At 39.4% G+C, this 27,216-nt stretch overlaps 1 protein-coding gene across 1 annotated transcript in view; it reads left to right on the forward strand.

The window, feature by feature from the left end:
• Positions 1 to 23,970, forward strand: part of COL6A1 (collagen type VI alpha 1 chain) — a 39,722-nt gene extending 15,752 nt beyond the window's left edge. Inside the window, exons 13-35 of the mRNA XM_075283772.1 lie at positions 415 to 459; positions 1,289 to 1,342; positions 1,871 to 1,933; positions 2,078 to 2,140; positions 3,604 to 3,657; positions 3,738 to 3,773; positions 4,565 to 4,627; positions 5,768 to 5,830; positions 12,879 to 12,941; positions 14,719 to 14,781; positions 15,465 to 15,515; positions 16,099 to 16,134; positions 16,226 to 16,288; positions 17,282 to 17,347; positions 17,483 to 17,518; positions 17,862 to 17,898; positions 19,777 to 19,785; positions 20,048 to 20,181; positions 20,619 to 20,728; positions 20,930 to 21,113; positions 21,190 to 21,364; positions 21,457 to 21,486; positions 21,603 to 23,970. Coding sequence (XP_075139873.1) covers positions 415 to 459; positions 1,289 to 1,342; positions 1,871 to 1,933; positions 2,078 to 2,140; positions 3,604 to 3,657; positions 3,738 to 3,773; positions 4,565 to 4,627; positions 5,768 to 5,830; positions 12,879 to 12,941; positions 14,719 to 14,781; positions 15,465 to 15,515; positions 16,099 to 16,134; positions 16,226 to 16,288; positions 17,282 to 17,347; positions 17,483 to 17,518; positions 17,862 to 17,898; positions 19,777 to 19,785; positions 20,048 to 20,181; positions 20,619 to 20,728; positions 20,930 to 21,113; positions 21,190 to 21,364; positions 21,457 to 21,486; positions 21,603 to 22,213 — 2,109 coding nt within the window. The 3' untranslated portion in view covers positions 22,214 to 23,970. The remainder of the gene's footprint in view (positions 1 to 414; positions 460 to 1,288; positions 1,343 to 1,870; positions 1,934 to 2,077; positions 2,141 to 3,603; positions 3,658 to 3,737; positions 3,774 to 4,564; positions 4,628 to 5,767; positions 5,831 to 12,878; positions 12,942 to 14,718; positions 14,782 to 15,464; positions 15,516 to 16,098; positions 16,135 to 16,225; positions 16,289 to 17,281; positions 17,348 to 17,482; positions 17,519 to 17,861; positions 17,899 to 19,776; positions 19,786 to 20,047; positions 20,182 to 20,618; positions 20,729 to 20,929; positions 21,114 to 21,189; positions 21,365 to 21,456; positions 21,487 to 21,602) is intronic.
• The last annotated feature ends 3,246 nt before the right edge of the window (positions 23,971 to 27,216 follow it).

Below are 27,216 nucleotides of genomic sequence, written 5' to 3' on the forward strand. Positions count from 1 at the left end.
GCATGAGGACTGCAATATAAACTGCTTTATAATCTACAATATTTTGGGTGTGTGAACAATAGCTAATATCTCTATCTAGAAAGGTAATTTGAGGTAGATCTTTGTAGCAAGTACTCGATTCCCAAACAGTGCCACCACAGGAGAAATCAAGAATTACATAATGCCCATTGATGTCAATCGTTTGTCCACTTAATCCATGGACATGTTCAGTCCTCCAACATCTCTACTATCTATTTTAGCTATTTGATGGAGGCCTCATATAAGGGACTAACATATATTAACTGAAAAGTCACTATTAGGGTATTTGAAGATAGTGTTCTCCTTTAAGAGCTTTTCTCATTCCACCTGCGTTTCCTAGTCATTTACATGTACTTAAATGTGGTTATACTTAGAAATGTTTCTTTCATTTTACAGGGTGAAAAAGGAAGAAGAGGAATTGATGGGATTGATGGACAAAAGGTGAGCAACAGTTATATATTTAGAAATCTACATAATATACAAAGCACCAATGCAGGCGTCTTTATGTGAAGACCTAACCAAACTTGGATATACTTGAAGAATACGTAAAGCTATTAAAAGCTTAATCCTCACCAAGAGAACCTTCCCTAGTGATCAGCTGTTAGAAGGTATTTTGACCTCTGTGTAAGGAAAATGTGGCCATTTTAACGAATCTTAGAGATCTGCTTCCTGTTCTGGTTCATCGGGGGTGGAGACTTCTAAAGCAGGGGTTGGCTCTACAAGCTTCTTTCTGTTTAACCCTCACCAGTGGAACGTCTTTTCAATACTATTCCCTAGTGACCAGTTGTTAGAATCTACTTTGACCTCTGTATAAGGAAAATGTTGTCATTTTAATAAATATTGGAGATCTGCTTCCCATTCTGGTTCCTAGGGGGTGGAGACTTCTAAAGCAGGGGTTGGTTTTATCAGCCTCTTTCAGACTTTTTAATGGATTTACTTTCCTTAGTTGTACTTATTGTTAATAAGAGACTTTTAAATAGTAGTTTTATTTCTATTTCCATCAGTAACGTTACAATGAATACAACGTTTGTGCAGATAGTGTGGATGGTTAGATGGAAAAAGACAGAGTAATAATAATTCATTTCTAATTTATCATATAGCCAATATTAACCTGGATAAATTAGAGCACCTTACCATTAGAGCACCTTACCATTAGAGCACATTACCATTGTGTAGCAAATATTCTCCTTTAGATTTTTTTTTTACGTAAAGCCAAAATCCCCTGCAAATTACTTGGTTTTTATAATTTATTTGCCATTTTATTATTTAGGGAGAGGATGGAGAGCCTGGTTTCCCTGGTTGCAAAGGATCACCTGGTTTTGAGGTAAGTACTAAAAATATGCATTAAATATTTTAATAAATCCATACTTAAAGCAGTTCTCCAGCAGTCCTTTAATAAGATTAGTCCCCCATAGTCATTTTTCAGCAGTTACCTAATATTTATATCTCGGTCATTGGCGGTTGAGTAATATGGGCTTTGTATTCATTCTGCTCATAGAAATCAGCTCCCCAAGTTCTGACGTCCTGGTGAGCTTATGATAAACTTGTGTTTATACACATCACCCAATCAAAGAAATTAGAGCTGCAGTGGGTGGGATTGGACATCAGTCTGAACCAATGATGAGGCAGGGGGTGTGTCTTAGACTTCCTCAGACTCTGTGTAGACATTGTAGCTAAATTGTAGATAGCTAAAATGTGGATGAAAAATTTAGATGAACCTTCAGGTTTATATAAGGACATGAGCTAGGGATAGATGTTAATAGTAAATAGTGGATATTAGACAATTGAAGAATGTTTAATACAATTCAACTTAAGTCACCTTTAAATTAATATTAACACGTTTTCGTCATAGGGAGAATCTGGAGCTCCTGGGCCCAAGGGAGATCCTGGATCATATGGGGCAAAAGGAGAAAAGGTAAGTCTAATCTTCTATGAAAGAGTGATGTTCCTTAGCAATTAGAGGGCATCACATGGGTTAAACGAGAAGAGGACACAACACATACGTATATGTTAGTTATATAGTACAAAGATGCTTACAGTATGCCAATTATTTCTCTAGGGCGAACCTGGACGGGCCGGCTCTGCAGGAAAACCTGGTAATGCTGGTAACATAGGAGACAAGGTAATATTATGAAAGACCCTTTTTAGTATTGGATTTGATGTGTTTAATAGGGGGTAAACATGAGGTATAAGAAGATCCCACTTGGGAAAAGAAATGCATTGAAAATGTGGTCTAATGTGTAGGAGAATGGCCAAAGATGGCACATTTTTTAAAATGTTGCATGGACATGGCAAAAAAACATGTAAAAAAAACTACATCAAAAATTTTATACTCAGGTACACTTGGCATGAGTTGGCCTAAAGAAAAGAGTATTTTACACCAGATTATTTACTGCTAGACATGAGATTTTATGGCAGCTCAAAGTGACATCCACTGCAGAATATTTTTGAAGCATTCATAGTAGGCCTTCAAAATTATTCGGCATATTGATGGTGATTGGGTCGCAGTTATTGGGGTGCTATCTAAAGCTATAGTCGCATGACCGATGGGCAAACTGGACGTGAAAAAGGGACAATTTTCATGTCCATTTTGCATCCGAGGGACACCCATTTTCACAGACAGTCCCATTCACATAAATTGATATTCATACAGCCTTGTGGTGACCAAAATCATTTATGTGAATATAGTATAACTTTTAGACAGTGCAAAGCTGGACTAGACAGTCTTAAACCATGGCAGATTTTCCAAAGTTTCTGATGTTGTTTGAAAATCTGGTGTACATTTAGACTGTCTAATCTAAGTTTATTCCACTCTATAGGAAGTTTCATTTCTGACTCAATTTTGGTGCAAAATTTTTGCGCATTGTCCAGTTTTTTGGTGTCTTTACTGGACCCTGTCCTGCTCTACCCCCATTCGCACAAAGAGGCAAGCGTTGCGGGGATTGCGGCCCAAAAATCTGTCGTAGAGAAATTGATGAATAAACCCCATTGTGTCTTGGAAAACGCATAAAACTATTTACCTCCACAATTGACCATATAGTGTAAGACTTCTGTCAATTGTACCCTACATGATACAGAAATGGTAAACCGATGGGAAGTTCATGGATTTCTATGATCACCTATACCAAGTTTATACATTTTAGACTACAGTATAGGCTTGCCCCATGTTAAGGATCCTGCCTATATTGATAACTTACGTAATTCAAGACTTTTCCTAAATATATTACTTTAGAAATGCTGCTTTGTTTGCCTGCTATGTGAACTTTGATAGATATCTATGGTGGTTCAATTGATGACCACATCCATTTTGTCCTCTGCTGCTATATTTCTAATATCCAATGGTAAACCCTGGTACTAGTAACTTCTATAAAGATTTTGAGGTGTGTTTTGAGTAAAAAAAATTTTTTTAAATTGTAGTTAAATTAAAATGAATTAATAAACTAAAAATTCCCAAGAAATTATAGCTTGGCAAAGAAATTAAAGAAAACTTTCTAGGTTTACATCTACTATGTATTATTTAAATGACTTCATTGTAGTGAAGTATCTTTGGATTGTGATATCTTATGTTGATCACTTATGTTACAGGGAGATCCTGGTGGAAATGGCCCACCTGGTGAGAAAGGTGAATCTGGCGATGAGGTTAGTGAAAGAAAATGCTTGTGATTTTAAAAATTCCCTAGTAAATCTGCAGATATTTAACTTTTATTTGGTCTTTATAGGGTGACGCAGGATCTGATGGACCTCCAGGTGAACGGGTAAGAGATACTATCAATCTATTGATATTTATTGAATAGATGACACACAATTTTTGTTTGCCCAAGAAACCAACTCATACCTAAACCATGGGACAGGTAACTGCTCAACTGATCAGAATGAGGAAACTTTGCAGCCCAGTCTGAATCGAGAAGACATTGGGCAGTTCCCACTTCTTCTCCATTTATTTCAATGAGCAGGAAGAGATAACTAAAGTACCGTACTTGACTTTCTTATTTGGTACTAAAACACTCCCGCTTTAATGGGACCCCAGCTGATTAATAATATTTACATATGGGGTAGCTAACATGTAAGTGTTGTGTAGTAATGGTGCAGAACCCTGAATACTCTGCCTTAAGTGACTACCATGAATGAGACTGAGTTATAGCTTGACCATGTGACCAATGGACATGATGACACTTCCTCAAAAGAATAAATGGAGCTCAGTCCTGGATGATCCCTTTAAATAACTACTAATACTGTTAGTGGACAGTTTGTTATAAGCACCTTCTTAATACTTTGGGATTTTTTCTGTATGTATGTTAGTGCCATAGACTGGTGTGATAGTGCATATGGTCGACTGCTGCTTCATTCACAATCCTCACCACTTTTGGGCGATGGGGAGAATCGAGGTTAGGGGACTCCTATTTTTATAATCATTGGGGCCACAATCGGTTCTGGAAAAAACCCTTAATTTTTTATGATGAATCTTTTATTACATTATCTTACATAATATCATACCTACATGTACTATACATGTTAAAATTCACACTTCGATTGTCTTTTTTTACAGGGTGGTGTAGGAGAGCGGGGTCCTCCAGGGGTATCTGGTGCACGAGGACCTAGAGGAGATAAGGTATGAACTGACAAAGTTGAAAAGAGCTGTATGAGGCCAGGGCCCCAGGTAACTGCATTGTGGTAAATAGTAAATCTTCCCTTAAGTTTCACATATCAGAGAAAATTGGTTAAAGGGAATTTGTCAGGTGGTAATTCCACCATATACTGACCCCATCATGTGCAGGATCAAGTTACATAGTTACATAGTAGATGAGGTTGGATGAAGACATCAGTCCATCAAGTCCAACCTATAACCCTACAATCCCTACAGTGTTGATCCAGGGAAGGCAAAAAAAAAAACTAAACTAAATACAAGTCCTTAAAATCTAGAATCGAGAACCTGTAATATTGTTCTCCTCAAGAAAAGCATCCAGGCCCTCCTTGATCTTGATCAATGAATCTACCATCACCACTTCCTGGGGCAGAGACTTCCATGGCCTCGCTGTTCTTACTATGAAGAATCCCTGTCTATGTTGATGGTGATACTTTCTCTCCTCCAGGCGTAGAGGATGTCCCCTTGTCACTGTCGCTGGCCTAGGAGTAAAAATATCCTTAGAAAGTTCTTTGTATTGTCCCTTCATGTATTTGTACATTGTTATTAGAGCTCCCCGTAGACGTCTTTTCTCTAAACTGAATAACCCCAAGTTTGTTGATCTATCGTTGTACTCCAGTCCACCCATTCCCCTAATCATTTTGGTTGCCCTTCTTTTACTCTTTCAAGTACATTGTACTTACCTTTCCAGTGCTGCCCCTCTGTAATCTTTCTGAAGGTATAAATTTATGAAAGCATACAAATGTATATGTAAATTAGTTACAGGGGCGGGAGTGGCTTCGGCCTTGCCACATTGTCCCCTTGTATATCAGACATCCTGGTCATAAGTGACGACTCCCTCATAACATCATGGAGTGAGTACGGATTTCTTCTTAGACGCACAGACCCCAGAGGATCAGCTTCATTTATGATTATTAGGCTTGTACCTCATCACAGCCGGGGTTACAAAGACCGGCATAGAAAACATCTTGATATATCAACCCCTATATTTTCTGTGAAATATTGCAGCATTTCAGAATAAAATCTAGTTGTGATAAGGAATAAGCTTGTCGACATTTCACACTGCCCATGGTTCACATTTATTTATTTACTGCTTTCTGTTTCCAGGGAGATCCCGGCCAAGCAGGAGATCAAGGACGAGATGGACCTGTTGGTCCATCTGGTGAACCAGTAAGCATCAAAGATTTTTTAATATTATTTGATCTGTATATCTCTTATACATTACATCACTTCCAAACTGTACAATGGGATGTGCGTGTACATTGGTTTCTTAGCATTACCAGATACATGGGGTGGTTCATTATCGTTAGCGCGTACATGCATACACTTCTTCATAATCTTCATACATTTCTTCATAAATCCTTAGTGAATAGACACTTTGTAATGAACTTTATATAAGAAAAGTGCCCGTTTTGTTTACTTATTTGCCTGCTTCTGTCAATGATCAAATCTGTACAATAGACATCTATGGAGAGGGGAAGGGGAGGAAGAGGAGAGCTCCTTAATGCAGAGAGACATCTTCACTATAAAGAGACAGTTCTCTTACAGACTGCTATCCAGTCTTCGTCTCACAGAAATGACTCATTTAATGCTGTAGATGGTCTCATATCTCCTTCTCTTTTCTTCTACAACTCCCCCTCCCCTCACCTTAGACTATGCTGTAATCTGACACTGCTTGTGTATGGAGTATGGATTGAAACAACTCAGATAAGAAGTAGATACAGCAGTAATACCTACAGACAGGCACTTTTCTTTAGCAGAGTATATTGCAAAGTTTGTTCCCTTTACCTGTACTTTTGATTTATGAAAAAAAAATCTATATATCCTTACACTTTAAGATGCATAGAGTACGGTATGTATTAATTACTGACCCATAATGGTAGAGAATAGAGGTGAATATTGGCATTGTTGGCAGACTTGCAGTATTGAGTGAATAATGGATGGGTGATAGTGTGAGGGGACAAATATCTGTGTAAAGAGAGAGATTAGCATTCCGCCATCTTGTCTGCGTATATTCCATATTGCTCTCACAAATGTCCTGTCCTCTCTCACGCAGCTACTATGAGAGACTTACAATTGTGCATTCTTATCATATTTAGGAAAAAGGTTGGAATGTTTCTGAGGTTCTCTTAACTATCACTTAGCTTCTCATGTCCTGTAACGAGACACAGAATGTCCATTAGATATGAGAATAGTCGAAACTAGTTCTAAGGAACAAGGACATACCGTCCATCTTAGAACACTGTGCTAGCATGATTAAAACTAAAATGGATGACATGGACAACATGTGTTAACTCATGTATTGCTTATGCACGTATTTATCATTTGTAAACACCCATTTTGTACTCTTACCAATGATAATTCATATTTATATATGATGTAGTTTGTTATGCCTAAATTAGCATACAGCCATTATTCCTCTATAAGAGCTAAGTAACGTAATAAACTTTAGAACATTTAGATATACATCTGGGTATGTGTGGCTTGTGTTCTCCCCGTACGGGCAACCTTTTTGTTTTAATTTGGAACAGACAGCCTGTGCTCCCAGGGGTGTTCCCCCAACAATAGGTATAAAATATCTTACCATAGGAGACAATAGTGGATACATTGTATACATTGTTCTGCGCAAAAACTCATTACACAAGCTTTAAACAGAGAGTAGTTTTGACTTGTTTGGTGATAGACCTAGGAACTTTAGTTGTATAGATCAATGAAAGGGCATGAGTAATCTTGAATACTTTTTTTTTAACCATTTGGTTTTTATCCACAATTTGATGATAAATTTAATAAATTTATCATCAAATTGTGCTCCATTTTTCTTATACAGAGCTTCAGTCAAATGTATGGACAGAGTAAAAAGCTAAAAAATTTCACAGCCTGCAAGAACCAGTAGGGGCAGCTTAGAACTTATTGTATACTGTGTGTACATTGAACTGTTTGATAAGACTGTATTCAGTTAGGTTCTTAGTGCCCTCAACTGGTGGCTGCAGGTGCCCAGAATGTCAAGAATATTGGGGATTTGAAGCTCTGTATCGAAAAAAGATTTCGAAATATATGACCAAAGAATGTTGGCCCTAAATGACATGGGATTTTATTTTTCAAAAATTTCTGACATTTTTTGCCGTGCGTCACTTTTAATCTTGTCTCGGCTCCTTTCATATCTAAAGTGTAAGGATCGCTGAACCTTTGCAATATTTTATCAGCATTTTACATGGATGTGCACCACTACTGTAAACTTTGTATTAGCCTTTGGGAATACTTTCACCATGACCTTATTTCCTCCTTGTGATTTTTGTTTTGTCGATGTGAAGGTTATTTTATATAAACATTGGCAGAAAGCATCTCGGTTCTTACAGTTACAAAATGTAGTAGCAAAAATGGAGGAGAAATTAAGCAGAAAATAAGTCAGACGTGGCTACAGACTGTTCTGAGTAAAGAATTGGAGGTTTTCCATTGTAATAACAAAGAGGGTATGTGTTTCTCTCCAAATGAAATTGCAGACATATACTGTTTGTCCATTATTCGGCTCTAACTCTTACTAAAAGACTCTATCGGTTTCAAAGTGATTCGGCTAGGGGCCAGGTCCTCCGCCTCTGTAGAACATTATACTTGTACCAGTCTTGGACCATGGCTATAGATATTGGGAGGGAGGATGGTGTGGTGTGTGCCCATGGTGGTGGGAGCTTGGGGAGAAGCACCATTGTAGAAACTAAAACATTTTAATCCTATTAATATTATAAATGTGAAAGTTTGTGTGTTTGGATGTTTGTGGGTTTGTGGAGTTAGGACCAGAAGGCAGAAGGTAAGTGGAGGGGGGCTAGATTGCACATGCGGAAAGGGGGTAAGGTAACCGGGGTCACAGGTGGGTGGTGGTGAGGGGAAGGGGTAGATGTAGGAGGTGACTGTAATCTCTAAAGGGGGAGAAGGGGGCCAGGGACGCGGGTGGGGGGTAAGGGGAGGTCCAGGGGTGCGAGTGGGGGAAAAGGAGAGGGACGGAAGCGCAGCAGCGGGGCTGTGGGGTCCCGATCCACGATGCTGTGGGAGGGGCCCGCGCCGGCCGCAAGTAGAAGTGGACGAAGTCGCGGGTTATAGCTAGTTTGTAATAAATGAGACATATACTTTTTTGACTATTTTATGGCACTGCCAGAACTATGGCAATCTTTATGAATTATTGGATATTTTGGGTTAGCTGCACTATATGACTGATAACTGGTTAGTTCCAGGTGACCCTTCTTAGTTTACCTGGACATGTACAAAGAAGTTTGTAAAGTTCTGTTTCACTTGTGAGTGGGGACATCAAACTGGATCTTTGCCCTGGGTGAAAGATTGGGATATTTATATGCAAATGCCGCTGCTTCCCATCTCAATTGCAATGAGGGGCCGGCTCAGATTCCGGACCTAAAAACCAGTAGCTGCGACTGGATGTCGGTGCAGTGCATCGGCATCCAATTGCGGCACTCTGTTCCAGATTAGGCCCAAATGAATGAGCCTAGCCGGGAGGAAGTATCTTCAGGCGGAAATCTGCAGCTGAACCGGCCGCGGCATCCGCCTAAAGAATGAACATGTTGCTCCTTTTTTACTGGGAGCCAGAACAGACCGCTGGCGGAAAAAAAGAAATGACCGTCTCCAATTGATTTCAATGGGAGCATTTTTTTTGGTCAGGATTTTGAGGTGGATTCCGCTTCAAAATCCTGGCCAAAAAACCCTGTATGAACTCAGTCTAACCCATACACTGTAAGAAGTGGGATGCAGCCTTGAATAGAAAAGCAAGCGAAATAGTGAAGAAATTCAGGATTTCACACAAAGGAGGCAAAAATTATTACTAAAGTATATTACTAAATTAATTGATGATACAAATACTGATAGAAAATAAAAAGTTGTTAGAAAGTTTAGTTAGCACAAGTTATTGTATGGCTTGTGGTCACTGAAGCCCATTGCCCAATATGTGAATGTAGTATGCAGTATATAAATCCCCCCATCTTACTTAGCATGGGGTGGCTGGAAGTTTTGTAATGCAGGAAATATGGTATGTACTTTATGGATTTGGAGCATGTACAGAACACACCTCAATCTTGACTGCCAAGTCTGGTGGCCAGATGCTTTATAATCATAGGTGCGCGTGTTCTCAACACGAGTCTAACATAAACTGTGAGAACAAGCACCCTAATCCCAAATTACTTTCTCCATGTTTAACAAACTCTTGAGACGCTTTCCAGTTACCTGAGGCAATTTGTGATTATTGTAGGACTGAGGCAGGAAGTGGATTCTTAGTTTCAACTTCAAGACGTATCTATGAATGTGTAAAGAAAGGTGCATATTGTTTCACTAATAACACGTTACAAAGGGAAATTAAGTGGTTTAAGGTTCAATTCATTCTGGCTTGATGGCTTCCATTTTTACGGAATCAGAACATGACAGATCTTTTATGATTCATCGTGATCTGTTACGGTTTGTTTGAAGGATCCAGTATGATCTGTTTTTAAAACCACAGACATATAATAAGGATGTCCTCAAAATGAAGAGAAACTTGCCAGAAATACAGCTTACACGAGTGTGAATTCTGTAACTTGCGCCAAAATCATCACACTACACAATTCATTTGGCAGAAATCACTGCATACATCCGTACGCAAATCTTACATGCAACATAGAAAAAATACATACGTATTATATACAATGACTTACATGTGATGCAACCTTACATTGCACACATTTTCTTCTCCATTCAGACCAGGGTGCCATGATTTCTTCCAGCCTGAACTTGTCTCTGCAGACTTGCCACACTTTCACACTTTTCCATCTATGTGCCCTAACATTGTCATCCTGTTGCTACCCCTAAAACTGTGCCTGCTGTGCTTATCAGTGCCCCAGATACTGTAGAAATAATAGTGCGGTACAAATAGTGCCCCTAAAAAATACTCCCCAGGAAATGGTAATGACAGTAATATTTTCCCCATAGTAATAATGAAACCCCAATGTGCTTAATTATTAATGGAACCCCCATAGTACCCTCAATATAATGGACATACATAGTTCCCATTGGTCATAGCGCCCTCCCTTGTACATTCATTAGTAATTAGTAACAGTTCATAGTGCCTCCAATAGTAATAATGTACTAATGTTCCCATAGTGTCTTCAGTATTAATAATGCACCCATAATGATAATGCTTCCCCAGTTTACCCCCATTAATAATAGTAGCTTTGTAGTCCTTTGGATAATGGTAATGTACCAGTAGTAATATTGGTCTCCTATTGTACCTCTCATATCAATAGCGCCTCCATACTAATAATACCCTCCATGTTCCCGCCATGACAGTGGCCCCAATAATAATGATTCCTCAGCATGCTCCCTATAGCGCCTCCAGTAGTTATACCACCATAGTAATATTCATTCAAATATGTTGTTTATGCTGAATAATAACATTAGAAATTATATATTTTTCACCATTTTTCTAAAGTACAATAAAAATGCCTCAGGATTTGTCTTCCAAAAGTGAAGCTCCCTAAAGACACGCCAGACACCATTTTTTAGGAATTCTGTAACATTTTAATGTACACATTACTGATAGTAAAGGGGTTGTCATGGATTTAAAGGGGTTTTCCAGGCAGAATTTTTTTTTTCTTATAAAGGTATATTATTGCTAGTAATGGGTTAATAAGTACACACATACACCTTTAGCAGTGTTTGAAGTGATTTCTAAGTGTCTCTATTGCGGCTGCATCCTCTGCCTTTGTTTACTTGGTGTTAGCTTCCTGCTGTGCAGCTTCCTGTGTACACTAGTTCCCTCTCACTCAACCCCCGCCTCCTCTCTCACTCCTACACCCCCTCATCTCCCTAGCTAATCTATTCCGCCCACTACTAAAAGACAGGAAGAGGGGAGGAGTTCCCGGACACAGGAAGGCTTGGTAAGTATTGATGGGAATAGGGGAGGGGGAAGAGTAATGGTGACGTTCTGTTTCATAAACGGTGAAAAGGAACATCACCGGATTATCATAAAGTGTTCCTGGAGCTCCAGAGATATGGGTAATTCTAGATTTTTTTTAACTGAAGTAAATTAAAAGTTGGGGGGTGGGGTAAGTTTTAGTTTATCCTGGACAACCCCTTTAATAAAATTGAGCTAAAGCAGAGACACTTTTCTAGAATCAGTAATTATTTTCCTTCTAGTCATCATAAACTAGGTGAAGAATATGATGTAGACACAAAAATTACTATCAAAAACAAATTAAATTGGTGACTAGTGCTCCGATGACAGGTACTAAGTATACGCTGCAATGTTACACAGTGGTTATGCTGTTGGAATATTGCATGCTACATGGGAAAACATGAGGTAAAACTAACATGGAAAAGGACTTGGGGTCATAAGTGAGTAGCAAACTCAACTGAAGCAACTAGTGCCAGGCAGCTGCTGCCAAAGCAAATAGTGTATGCATCAAAAGGGCTGTAGATGAGAACATGGATTTACAAAATAGACCACACATGGAGTATTGTATACGGTATTGGACAACAGTATACAGGAAAGACATAGACGAGTTGGATATTTGATAATTGATAACCTAAATGGATCACTATAGTACCAACGAAGATAAACATTTGATCATTGATAACCTGAATGGATCACTATAGTACCAACGAAGATAAACACTAGTGGGTTTGTTTATTTTGGAATGAACGATCTCTTCGATGAGTGGTATGGATGACTTTCTGGAGAGATATATGGAACGTTATCAGTACTACGTTTCTTACAGATAAGCCATTGAACGGGGATGTATTTTATTTACTATAGTTGGATTTAGGATTTTTTTCCCTTACGATGGGGCACATTGCTATCCTTGCTGATATTGGTGTCTTGTTCCATTCATCCCAAGCATTGGTTATATTGCACAACGTAAAGGAATTTCATGGATACTCATTTGCCGGATTACTGTATATCATGTTTTTTTAGTACATGCTTTTCTCTATGTTTGCTCTTAAGATCATCGTCTTCTCACCTCTTAGCTATTATGTAGTGCGCTCGGAGTGGGCTGTCAAAATGGAGATAAGCTTAGAGAATCAGAAGAATTTTCCTATCCTAATCTTATCAGTCTGACTTGTGGTTTTCCTTTTCTCAGAGTCAGTTTTACTCCCAGGCTTTCTTCATTTCTGGTTCTATCTTGTGATTTATTGTGTGTATTTGTGATTGTGTTTTCTGTAATAACATTTATGTATTATTGTTTTGTAGGGTGAACCGGGGCCAGTAGGAGCAAAGGGATACAGAGGAGATGAAGGACCAAGCGGTCCCGAGGTGTGTATAGTAATGCATGTGGATAGGAAACTAGAGCAATAATCTCATAAGTAAAGTTAAAGTGGTATCCAATTTTAATATTAGATCTGCTTGATCCAGATCTAAGGGGACCACTGTAGATCAGCTGTACATGGGCAATGAATGAGTTGGTAAAGCGCATGTATGACCACTGCTTCAATCAGAAATAGCAGAGTACTGAGCAGTGCTCCATTAGTCCCATAGATAGAATGGAGCAGATGTCATGCATGTGCACTACCACTACATTCACATAGGGATCTCAGGATATCCATTCTTATGATCAGTGCAAACCCCAGCAATAATACTCGTATTACCTATCCTGTGAAAAACCTCTTCAGAAACCCCAAATTACATAAACGCAACTTTGTTTGTTGCAGATTTTGTTGCATTTTTTTTTTTAGCCAAAGCCAGTGACCTACAAAAGAAATGGGGTATATATAGGAAGCTCTTATACCTCTACCTTCTGCTCAATCCACTCCGGACTTTGGCTCAAAAAATCGCAGCAAAATCTGCAACAAAAATGCTGCATTTCCTCAATGCAATGCTGGGGTTGTAAGGCCTTAGCCTTACAGTCGCAGCAAAGTGAGGTCGGGGCCCCTCATGGCGTAAATGCGGAAACCGCTGCAGACTTTCTGTGAAAATTGCTACAAGTAAAACCGCAATGCATTGCTGCCATGGATTTTCCCACAACACTTTTTTGCTGTAGCACTTTTTTGTGCAGGAAACGGAAACCTGCAGAACGGAGACTGGGCGCAGATGTGAACGAGCCCTGAGCTGCATTTTACTTTGTGTTGTCTTATCCTTGGACTGTTTTTTCCAGCATTGAAACTTAACCCCTATTCACAGGATAGGTGCTAAGTTACTGATAACAGAGGCCTTACTGCTGCCTCCACATCATTGATCAGAAAAATGGGGGTCCCACAGCCCTCTTTTGAATGAAGTGGTGTTGAGCGATCGGGATCAAAAAAGATCGGATCCCGATCGGCGATCAAGCAAATTTCACAATCGGTATCGGATGGAAATTGTTCGGAAAACAGATTTTGAAATCTCAAGATTGTCTCAACCCTAAAAGTGACTTTTTCCAATAGAAAAGCATTGACTAGGGTTGAGCGATCACGATCGGAAAAGATTGGATTCCGGTCGGTGATCAAGCAAATTTCACGATCGGGATCGGCTGGAAAATGTTTGGGAATAGGATTTTAAAATCGATCCTGAAATCTCAACCCTATTTGGTGCCCTTTCCAAAATCCATGGAATTGCTAGAGATAGTTGCAATTGTGGGAAAGTGTAAGGATTTTAATTGCAATATGTTTTGACGAGTCACTAAAGAATTTTCTGTCTACATTGCTTTAAATACTTTCTCTACCCAAAAAATGTCTACCATGTGCAGGCAAGGTTTACACTTTGAAGAAAATATTGGAAACAAATGGTTTCTGCATTGTATTGTGCTGAGAAAGAGCGGCAACTAGATTCTGTGGTGTAATAAAAAACTCTTGATGCCATATGTAGCCGTACGTCCCATGCTGTGTCTCCCCCATTTTGTGCTGAGCAGTGCGCTCCGAGCCAGAATTTTAGGGACAAATGTCCAGAATGAGACTTGATGAGCTGCTTCTGATTCCCGCTGGACTCCCCAGCATGTATATTAAACTACAATCATTTGCAGCTGTTTCCTGTGTCTCCTCTGTTTCCCATTAGCTATAAATCCTGGTTTTTCCTTTCATTTCTCCTTATTTTTGGCTTTATTATTTTATTGCTTCAGGGGCCTAAAGGACCAAGAGGAGCCAAAGGATTACCCGGCGAGCAAGGAGTGGCAGGCGATAGGGTAAGAGGGTCATTGTGAAGAGGAAATGGTTAATTCTGCAAGTCAGAAATGTATACAAGCGTTATCAAGACACGACTAAGCCACAAGTATCTGTACGAAGAAAGGGAAAGTGAAATAGAATATCTTTTGGAAAGTGTCTAATACATCATGGCAAAGATTCGATTCTTTCTTATGTAAAACTAAACATGTTTTTAGAGGGCAAGTGATATATTGTTGAGTCTTTGAGCGTTACATACTCGGGGCTTCCGCCATCATTTGGTCAGTTTTATATATTTTCTTCATAGATATTCTATCATGAAGAATGTATGTATCTAATATATTGGCAAGCTAAATTGGCAATGGCTTCCATCTGTCAGTACAAAGCCGGGCTGCCTATGGATTGCTTATTAAGTCAGATTCAAAGAACAAAAGAAAATTGTAAAACTTCCAAAATTGAAATTTGAGAGTAAAGGCTTTACCATGTGCAATGAGTTAAGATATACGAGATAAATATATATATATATATATATATATATATATATATATATATATCGTCATGTTCATAGTATAGAGTTTCCACAATTGATGCAGATAGAGAAACCTATGTGATCATTCAGTAGGATTACTGAAACCTGGTAACAGGGTCAAAATCGTATTAGGGTTCAATTATATTATCATCATACACTAATAGATTCCATCCATAGGGTGAAAATGGTCTCCCAGGAAATGGAACAGACGGCTTCCCAGGTTTTCAGGTAAGTTTATCACTCAAATGTAGTTTCCATATCTCAGGCTGACTGACTTCATAGCCACAAGAGTAGTCAAATAGCGGCCAAATTATTCACACAGTGACTTTTTTGACAGATCTAAGGGCCCTTTTCCATGCATTCCATCTTTACGTTTTTGATGACCTAGTATCATCTATTTTGCATCAGTTTTTAATTGCCAGTGAAAAATGTTTTTTTTCTTTTTTAACCCAACTGATTAACCCATTTATAACTGATATAACATGGCATCCAAATTACATACTTTTTTAAAACAGATCTATTGGGTCAATGGATCCAAGAAAATGGCCAAAGATACAGTATGCCACTGAATCGCCACATTGAAATCAATATGTTCTCAAAAAGGCAGACAACCTTTACAAAGACGGTCATCACATGGCTGTTTTTCACAATCATGTGAATAAGGCCGAAGGTCCAACTTCAAAGGCATCTTGTAGTTCAATTTTCAGGCAGGAATTTGAAGATGACATTTAATTACATAGTGAATACCTAAAAGTGTATAAACGTTAAGAAATGCAAGAATTTTTTTAATGCTAGTTTTATATCTTTCTAGGGATATCCAGGAGCTCGAGGCGATCGTGGCACAAATGTAAGCTTATATCTATAGATGTCTCTCTTTTGAAGGTTGTGCCACAGAATGTCAATGTTAATATCCAAACCCTTAATTCTAACTCTTGTAGGGAACTAAAGGGTATCCCGGACCTAAAGGAGATGAGGGAGATGCTGGCGACCCTGGTGATGATGTAAGTATGACGAAATGTAATAATTCTGAAATCCTGTCTTTCTAGAAATTTCCTAGAAGAACTGAAATCTTGATCTTAAATGTGTGCTCCAAATAAAAAGGACACCCCTATTCCTATGAGATAAATATATACTTAAGTAATGACTATTCTTCCAACTGAGGCTGAGGCCACATGGTGCTGAAACGCAGCTTTTTGTTGCAGATTTTGCTGCAGTTTTTTGAGCAGGAAAAGTTAGGAAAGACATAGATCTCCATTATAATTCATGCCATGAGTTTTGATGAATATATTGGTTAGGCCCATCCTGCTCCGCTTGCCCATATTTGCACAATGTGGTACGTACGATGCAGAACAGGGGCGCATTTGGCATAAGAAACCAACTTGCCCTCATATGTTCCACAATATCATCCCTATATGCCAGAAAACTGGTGTAGAAGGATAAATTCCCCCCAAGGTGTATGGAGCTGAAAACAGACAGCTCTGTACACTGTGTAGCGGTATAGCTGACTATTGCAGATCAGTACTCAGTGAATGGGAGCTGATCTAAAGTGACTTGGCTCAATCACTATACAGTGTACAGAGCTGTGGAAAATTTTTCAAGAATGACACGTAGCACGTGATGTAATAGAATTACTAAGAGAATCCATCCTTTTCATATTTATGCTGCATCCCATGCACCAGAATTGAAATTTATTGTAGCCATAGTCTGATAGTACTTGCCCCGGCCCACCTTGACAGCAATATCCTATTTATAGAAATGAATGTCTAGTTGTCACTGCACATCCCTGGCACTCGCATTACCATTTCCATTTCCCATCTTGGTCCGGCCTTTTTTCCTTCATTTCTATTCGGTTCCTCCCTATTTTATCCACAATATACAGTACTTCCCATTTGAAGCAATTGCCAATAAGTTCAGACTTTAATGATTTTCTTCTCTGTAATTCCTAAATTGTAGGATTATTAAAAAGTAAAATGTTATTTCATCTCTTATTTCAGAATAATGTACCAGGGGCAGAAGGGCCCAAGGGAGGAAAGGGCTACAGGGGCCCAGAAGGACCACAGGTAAGTAACATATGATACACTTTCTATACCGGTGATTTTTCCAAGTTGTGAAGCTCTTATTGACATACATTAAGTGAAATAATTCATAAGATTGATTTTTTTTTTTTTCTTATTTTCACAATTCTTATCTTGTAGGGACCTCCTGGACCACCAGGACCACCAGGCCCAGATGTAAGTTATGGATGTCTCGTTCAGTTTTGCTGCTATCTCTTCTATTTAGATTTCCCTCTTCAATGATTTAACCAGATTTGACAGATTCTGTGACTACTGGCTGTGGTCACCAAACTTCCAGTAACTTGCAACAGCCACTCTGACTTGGCAAACTTACTTTACTGTGCCAGTTGTTGGCAATAGGAGATTCCATACAAAAATGGTGAGACATATGAAACATATATTCCAAGTGACTCATGGAGGCTGGAAACTCTCCAGAGCTAAGAGATTTTACTGGATGCCTGCTTTATACATTTACTTGCAGCCTAAAGTTCATTAACCTCCATTATTGTTATATCCACAGGAGTGTGAAATTCTGGATATTATCATGAAAATGTGCTGTAAGTATTATATCTTTTTCAAGTACATGTCCTGATATGTAATCCCCCAAAAAATAATACATCAATCAGTGTCTACAAATTATGGCCCTGGCCAAGACATGAAAAGCGAGGGAGTTACAGTACATTATGTCTCCCAGAGCAATGAAGTACTTATTATAGGCAGTCTACCATATAAGAATGGAGCAGGTCTGGCATGGGGCTTGATATGAAATAAAAAATAGTGGTATCTCGACTTTGGGTCATTATTTAAGGATTGTATATAAAGTACTCTAATGCAGATGCTGTTTGCCAGAAACTAGTTTCTCCATTACAAAAATCAAGGAAGAGTATGCAAGTCTGCCACGTAGACAATAAGTGGCTGGGGTTCCCACAAAAGTAACCCATAATAGGTTGGACTTGATGGGTTGAGTCCTTAATCCAAGCTCATCTATTATGTAACTATATAACTATGATCATTAGAAAGGGGCACCTGTGTCTCCTGTATCAATGAAGTGCAGGTTGTGTGTATATGGTGGGTCTAATAAAGATAGTTGAGTTCTGTAATATCCATTAGTTCCTCAGACTTGGATCGAGTGACAGTGCACATGTGCGACCATTTCTACACTGAAATAAGGGACCTAGGATCCCCTCTTCTATACCCACTGATGTCCCATTGGTTGGTACCCCAGTGATCAGACACTTACCCTAAGGATTGTGTTGATTATGGGAAAATCCCTTTATAGTTACTCAACTGGAGTGATTCATGGTCTACCATATTTCTTGCAAATTAGACCTGCAAGAGTCCTAGCCAGAAAGAGTCCTGGCTACTAGGTATTACTTAGCCGTTTAGGTGCACCACCCTGATTGCTGCCTAAGATGTGGACAGTGGACGGAGTGGGCAGGGCCCTCTTGTCAGATTTACGATTACTCACTCCAAAAAACTGGTGCAATTTCTATCAGTAATCTAGGTCATTCCTTGACTAGCGTAGAATTAGATTCTTCCACAAGGGACCTTCTGAGATGTGCTTATTAAGAGGTGGGACCTTTAGCACCACCAAGTAGATGATGTCAAACTGGCTTAGGAAATGTCGGTCTTAATAAATTTCCCTCCATATGCCTAATTTGTACTGTGAAAGATATCTGGGCGCCAAGCACTCCTGTAGACCAAAAAAGTAGAAAAAAAAGTCTTTGGCTTCCCATGTCTTATTTAGTTAGAATTGCCTTCACAAATGACTTAAGTACTATATTTTCAGTATGGACCAAGTTAGATCTATCGCTTATTGCCCATACTGTATAATATTCTGCATGGCTTGATGGGACATAGCCAGTATTGTGGTGCAAACCCACTTTTATCCAAGTAAGCTGAAGTGACCTTCCAGTATTCGGGAAAATGTATCATGGAGCCAAAATGAAAGGCTTCAAGCACTCATCCAAGTGCTGGCTGTTTTTTGGCCTATTATTCTTGAGATCTCGAGGTCACAGGATTAAGTGACTTATCAGGATTTTGCTAAAACCAGTGATCACTTTAAAGTTTATCTAGTCAATCTACCAGTCTGCCAAATAAAAGTCACTGACTAGAGGTGTCCACAAAGCCTATTGCCGTTGACATGTTACAGGATGATGAAGATCACTCTGGACATTCTGTGTTGAATAAGACATGCATAGGGTCCTTTTACTTCACATAATGTTCCTCAGATGTCCGTTCTTTCTCCTTGATGTTGTGCCTATTTAGTAAGAGAACTGTCTTGCAAGAGTGCAAAGAGTCAGGCTCCTTATGTAGCTGTGCTTATTTCATGTCTCTGTGATAGCCGGCCTGTTCATTATCATCTGGGTCTTTGATGTTGACGTTGTTTATGACAAGCTGGTTCTCATTGCCTTTTCCTTTTCTTTCCTTTGCAGCTTGCTGTGGTAAGTATGCGTTGTTTTCTGGGCCTATACATGTATACAGAATTTTTCCTAATAAACTCAACCATATTTTTTCATATTCCTAAACATGAGCACTATACTAACATCGACAAATATCAATTAATTTATATAGCATGACCTATCCTTCATGAGATATGCTCTTATGCTACAATACATAACCCACCCATAACCCCTTCTCCTGTTGTACCTCTATTACTGACTCACAATTTAGAATTTTGATCCTATTATTTTCGCTCTCCTTCAGAATGCACGTGTGGTCCCATTGATGTCCTCTTCGTTGTCGACAGTTCTGAAAGTATTGGAAGCTCTAACTTCCAGATCGCCAAAGAATTTATCATAAAGGTCATCGATAGACTGAGCCGAGATGAACATGTCCAGGTTAGATTATATCGAATTTTGGAGCCAGATTAACCCTATCTCTTTCTGGAAGGGCATCGTGTCTGTCCATCATTGCATTATTGGTGCTGTTATGGGAAAAGAGTATTCTCTTTATTCTAATCCTTGGACAACCAAAACGCCATCTGCATTTAGCTTATTTTATTCTGTTGGTTCCATAAGGTCCGTTGAATTAAAATCCTGTGAAAAATGTCTGGTTTCTCGTAAAAGTATTAAATGCTCCCTAAACATTCGCTGTATCTACCTATGTAATTACCAGGATTAGTATTTCCATGCTCTCACTGTTATATAGTGGACCTGCAAAGTTTCCATAGGTTCACTATTACCTAATGTATAGTCATTCAGTATATTTCCTGCGTACATTGTGTACTGTTTCCATGGCCAACAGGGTCAACATTCTCTATTTTTTCTGACTATAGTTTAACTCCGGGGAGTCTCGGGTTGGAGTGGTACAGTACAGTCATGGAAATACTCAAGAATCCGTTGCGATGGGAGATCCCAACATCAACACTATTGGCCAACTGAAGGAGTAAGTGGCACTAAAATAGTCCATCAAGTTCATGTAAAGTCCATAGACAATGTGAAGCCATCAAACAACATATATAGAGGGGCACACTGGGTATTACCATAGAAATCTTAGTTTTCTCTTGCAATGGAAACATTTACTCTTCAAGAAATCTCTTAAGAAATCTCTCACATTTACTACTTTTGAACGTTTTCTTTTCTATAGGGCAATAAAGAACTTGGGATGGATAGCAGGAGGCACATGGACTGGGGAGGCTCTTGCCTTTACGAGAGATAACCTTCTAAAACGGTTTGCATCTGATAAGAGAGTTGCTTTGGTGTTGACAGATGGTCACTCCGATATCTTGAGAGACAAAACACCACTCAATACCCTGTGCGAGGTTACTCCGGTAAGTAACCATCAATGTTCTTTATAGTCTCTACAGTGTGTGTTGGCACCTTGCTCATATCTTCTATATTCAACAGGTGGTTTCTCTCGGAGTAGGAGACATCTTCCAATCTCCTCCCAACCCTGACCAACTGGGAGACATTGCTTGTGGTGGAACAACATATTCAAAGGGGCTATCTTTGCAAAGGACAAGCTATACAGAGCTGCTGGAAGATGGTTTCCTACAGAACGTTACAGCTCATATCTGCAAAGGTAAAACAAACACACCCAACATGGCATGCCATTTGACAGAAACCACTCGGAGAAGATGTATCTGTTTGCTAAAATTTGTATTTCTCTTACAGAAAAGAAGTGTCCAGATTACACCTGTGCTAGTAAGTATCCTGCTATTGAATGTACTATCTTCTGGTTAACCATTACAAGGTCAATGGCCATCTGACCCTGTTGTGATGAAGCCCTGATAAATAATTTTCTTCTTTTTATTTCCTAGTCAAATTTGAGGTTCCCGCGGACATCACTCTACTTGTGGACAGCTCTACCAGCGTCGGAAGCCGAAACTTTGAAATGAGCAAAGGCTTTGTAAAGCGTATTGCACAACGTTTCCTGGAAGCCCAGAGTCCTGCATTTGACTCGGTACGTCTTTCGGTGGTGCAGTACAGTGGTCCAAATGAACAAGAGGTGGCATTACAGTTCGTGTCCAACTATACAGAGGTTGTGAGCGTAGTAGATAAGATGAAGTTCATTAATGGCGCCACAGATGTAGGGGCAGCACTACGTACAGCGACAGAACTTTTCCGTGAAGACTCAGCACCTGGATCAAGCAAAAAGCTGCTGTTGTTCTCAGATGGCAATACCCAAGCAGAGGACACTCTTCTCAAGGCTGTGCAAGACGCCCGTGCTGCAGGAATTGAGATCTCTGTTTTGTCAATAGGAAATCGCCCCCATGAGGATAATCTACGAGTACTGCTAACTGGCGCTGCTGCAGATTCTAAAGTTGTCTTCAGTGACAGGAACCTCTTCCGAATCCCCGATTATTCCTCTCTTCTTAAAGGTGTCTTCTACAAAACCGTGAGCCGCAGGGTATCTCTGAAACCCCAGTAAATTTACTCTTCCTGACACAATGGGCCGGAAATGCCGCTCGGCCATATGCACTGTGATCTAAGATAATAATGAATGGGTAAAACTTTACATTCTAGATTGTAATCTTATCCTGTCTACCGCAGTCTCTCATACCTGGTATAGAAAATTATAATTATCAGAGCAGATAGAAAAAAAATTTGTGCCATTTGATCTTATTTTTGGTAAATTTTGCACCATAGATATGGCATGAAACAGCCAAAAATTTTAATGGAATCTCAGGTGCTAGTGGGGTACAATATTCAGGGCACAATATTTCATGTGTGGCAATTTCCATTCTAATATTTAGAAGGTATGAGAGATGTACAAAAAGTGTTATGTGTGCAATATGTCTACACTCCTATGTGCACAAAAAATTCAGATTTTCTGACAATCATATGCCTGCATTTTACGGCCCCTATTACAGCCCCAACACTTGGATCCCCTATGGTCCAAACAAATTTAGACTAGAAGATTCTTTTATGAACTAATTTGACTTTATAGGTGTTCTTGGTTTTTGCGGCTGTTATAGGAAAAATAAAATGCGGCTTTATTTTGAGTGTCTAAAAACTGCCATAAATAACGTTCCTCCAAATTAAGCAATATTTGAGGCCAATTCTAAAAATCTCAAATATGATTAAATATTCATACACATACAATATTTTTAATGTAGTGATTTTTTTTAAATCCTTGGAGAATTTTTTTTTATTTCAATTAACTCACCTCTATGACAAAATTAAAATATTGGAAACACTGTAAAATTTGGATACTACTTTAAATAGATAGGACCACTATAATCTGTAATTGTATGATGTATCACAAAGAGGGCCTTAAAGCAAATGGGAAGAAGCAATGATGACACTAGTCAGACCATGGGATCCTATGCTATATGACTAGCCCCTAAATAATGCATCCTATAGATGTCAAAGAAAGAACATGTAGGTGATAAGATTGTTAGATGAGCCATAGGGAGGCTGTAAATACTAATACTAGATACAAGTTTTTGGACGTGGAATCAGTTCATTGGGCATAAAATGATATTGGAAAATAAAAATACCAATATCTTTTTCATTGCCTAAATTCAGTAGAAAAATAGCATTGGGCCATGTAATGTAATGCATCCCTATAATCCTCACCACTCCCGGGACTGCAATTGTCTTCTTGAAATGATGACAGTCTGTTCAAAAATTCTTCCATTTCTCAACCCCAACCACCTATAGGCATAACCTGACCTTCCCGGCCCTTATGCAACATCTATAATGGCGGCCCCCCAACCCTGCTGTCCCATTTATAGTACAGATGTCTTTTTGGTTAGAAGATACTCACAAGTCCTATAAAACGTCTATGAAAATATCATAACGACAAGTAATAAAAAAAGTGAATTTGACTTTGGTCCAATAATCCGGGACAATGTGTTAATGTTTCCTTCATTTTACTTTTGCAAAAACAAGCAGAGCAAAAACAAGTGTCACAGGGACCATAACGTCTTCTGCTTAACAAAGAACCCATTTGATCTCATCTTAAAGGTAATCCTGAGTCATACCATCACCCTGAAAGTGAAGGGTTAAACAATTTTCTTCATATTGGTGCTATATTCAGGGAAATGAAGAACACGATATCTCATGACTATTGTTCTGTTGGTTGTGACACTTGCTATGGGGTTATTGGCCTGCGCTGTGTTGTTCCAAGACCCCTGTATGTTTCAGTCTCTGCTCACTTTGGTCTCTGAATAAAGGGTTTTACAACCATTGTGTCTCCGTTGTGAGTTATTGGATGTATGAATGGGAATTATTCATGAGTATGTCTATATTCCGCGAATGAATCGATACAAGTACTTGCATAATGTACGATGGAATAGCTTAGGGGCAGGTACAGACGACATAACCCCCATGCAAGAACACTATATGGACCCCTTGTTCTCCAATAGCCCAGTATAGAACACTTCCCATGTGTGTCTGGCCATTCACCAGTAAATTCAGTGGTTGTCTAGTCTCCAAGTGGGGTTATCTTCTTCTGCACCAGGGACTCAATATTGTATCAGAGTCTAGGTGTAAAAATATCCACTAGAAGTCATCAAACTGCTTTGGCTTGGTCACTTCAAGGATGTTGTCTAAGTGCCCCTTCCCTCAGTATTCACATCTAATCACTACCTCTTGCCGAGGTCCCAGTTGGTGAAAGCTGACCCAAAGATCAGGCAAATGCACAGTCCGAATAAAGACCAAAATCAGAGTAGACAGTATACATATATACAGGAAAAAGTGAGCCAAGATTATAGTAGAAACAGTAAAAGCAAGGGCATTAGATGGGGTAAGGGATGCAAATTTCAAAATATAGGTCCAACTTCAGATCTCAAGACAAGGTACACAGCTCAGCAGTGGCGTAGCTAGGAATGCCGGGGCCCTGTGGCGAACTTTTAACATGCCCCCCCCCCCCCAACTGACGCCGAAGACCTCGACCGACCCCCTCCTCTGCACTCTATTATGTCCCTTAGTAAGCCCTGCACACAGTATTATGTCCCTTAGTGGCCCCTGCACACAGTATTATCCCCCATAGTGGCCCCTGCACACAGTATTATCCCCCATAGTGTCCCCTGCCAACAGTATTATCCCCCATAGTGTCCCCTGCACACAGTATTATCCCCCATAGTGTCCCCTGCACACAGTATTATCCCCCATAGTGGCCCCTGCACACAGTATTATCCCCCATAGTGTCCCCTGCACACAGTATTATCCCCCATAGTGTCCCCTGCACACAGTATTATCCCCCATAGTGTCCCCTGCACACAGTATTATGTCCCATAGTGGCCCCTGCACACAGTATTATGTCCCATAGTGGCCCCTGCAAACAGTATTATCCCCCATAGTGGCTCCTGCACACAGTATTATAGCCCATAGTGGACACCCATAAACAATTATTATACTCTAGGGTCTTTTCAGACCCCAGAGTATAATAATCGGAGACCCGGGGGAACAAAAAAATAAAAATTACTGTTTCTTACCTGTCCCTGGCTGCTACACTGTCTTCTCCACTGCCGTCCTTCTTCTATGATGTCGGACGTCACATGACCTGGGAAGCAGGCCGGGTTCATGTGACGTCAGAGACGTCAGACAAGGAGGAAGGAGGCCTGGCCGGATCGTGGAGAGGTAAGTAACAGTGTTTTTTACATTCCCTTACCTCTCCCGGTCCGCCGATCATTATACTCGGGGGTCTGCCAGCCAGGATCGGCAAGTAAATAGGACCCGTAACGGCCTATTAAAAAAAAAAAAACGCAGTGGTAGCGGCTGTCACCGGGCCCCCTAATGGACCGGGCCCTGTGGCAGTTGCCTCTGCGGTAGTTACGCCCCTGCAGCTCAGATTCTGTAGGAAAAGCAGTAAAAGTACAGAACTCAGGGTGCCCAATTATATTCAGGGCTCAACCCTTCAGATAGAAGGAGAGTATTGTTCAGGCAGACAGACAAGGGGAAATGCATCCAAACAAGAGATCATGGCACAAGTAAGGCACAGACAGAAAGAAGAACATTGCTCGGGCAGGGCGAGGTAAGAGAAGCAGACTTTTGTACACACAGGCAGGCAGAGACCAGGCAGTAACATCCGTTGGTAAAAGTAGTACACTGGAATACAAATGTGTATGGGGAGTGTTGTTTTATTTTTTAAAGTATTTTAAGCAGTGGTCACTAAATAGAGCATATCTCTATGTACATCATGGTAATGGATATCCTCATATTGCTGTCTTCAATCCCTTTAAGACTACCTGTTCACTGTAAGTTTTACAACTAGACCTAAGGTGCTCTGGTATCCTTGGACTTGTTTAGGTTTATATTTAGCGTATTATACACAGAAACACATATAAGAGCAATGGTATCTACCTAGTCATCCGCCTAATCGGACCAATACTAAGGGTACATTGGACATATAGGGAAATAATTGCTGTCCACCAGATGGTTTATAGTACAAACAACTAACATGGGGACAGGAAGTTTAATAATAACAATTCAGATGAAACAGTAAAATTTAACAGACTGCTATTAACAATGTTCATCATATGCCAAGACTTGTAAGTATACTGTAGTTTGTCATCTTTGGCTTCTTTGTACCTTTTCCGCTTGTCCCAGTAGTAGTAATAATTACAAATAATATTAAAGAAAATTAAGAAAAACTTATGAAGGGGTTGTCCACTTTCTAATATTGAATTCCATGAAACAACACTAGAGTAAATTACCAAAATTATCATATATTATTTAAATGGTGCAAATTTTACCAAAATTTCCAATTGTGCAAATTGCATTCTAAACATTATAAATTTGGTGTATTTTGCTAGGTATTTTACTTTTCTATCCCTCATGCTGTACCATCTTCTACCTATTGTATATTTATGAATGAGAGTGGGTGGGATTTATCATGCCTAATATGTCTTTATACTCCTTTCGGCACTTCACCACTTTCCTTCCGGTTTATTGTCATAAATTATCAATTAATCCTGAAATCTAAAAAATTTCAGAGCAGGTGAACAGCCCATCACGCACCTTGTCATAAATGAGACGTACCCCAGACCGGGTTTTCATAAATCTCCCCTAGATTTCTAGACTATTGATCTGCAATGAGGACAATGTTGGGGAAGAATTGCACAAAAATTAAAACAAAACTTCAGCGTAAAACCTATATAGGAAGTAGAAAAGTGAAAATGTTACTGCAGTGAGCAATAAAATCTATATTATGTGCCATAATAGGAATGGAAAGGAACATTTTGTCATTTTTTTCCTGCCAGATTAATGGAATCCACCTTTTGTACCCAAGGAATCATTAACTTTCATTAAATGGAAAAAAAAAAAAAAAAGCATTTCAGTTGTGAATTTTGTCTCATTGCTATCTTTGCTAACACAATGAATTTCTAAGAAATGCCCTAAAATTTGAAATTTATGTTGTAAAATACCGTATATGCTCGAGTATAAGCCGAATTTTTCAGCACAGTTTTTGTGCTGAAAAAGGCC

Source organism: Leptodactylus fuscus, chromosome 8, assembly GCF_031893055.1.
Source record: "Leptodactylus fuscus isolate aLepFus1 chromosome 8, aLepFus1.hap2, whole genome shotgun sequence".
In the NCBI taxonomy this organism is placed as follows: Eukaryota; Metazoa; Chordata; class Amphibia; order Anura; family Leptodactylidae; genus Leptodactylus; species Leptodactylus fuscus.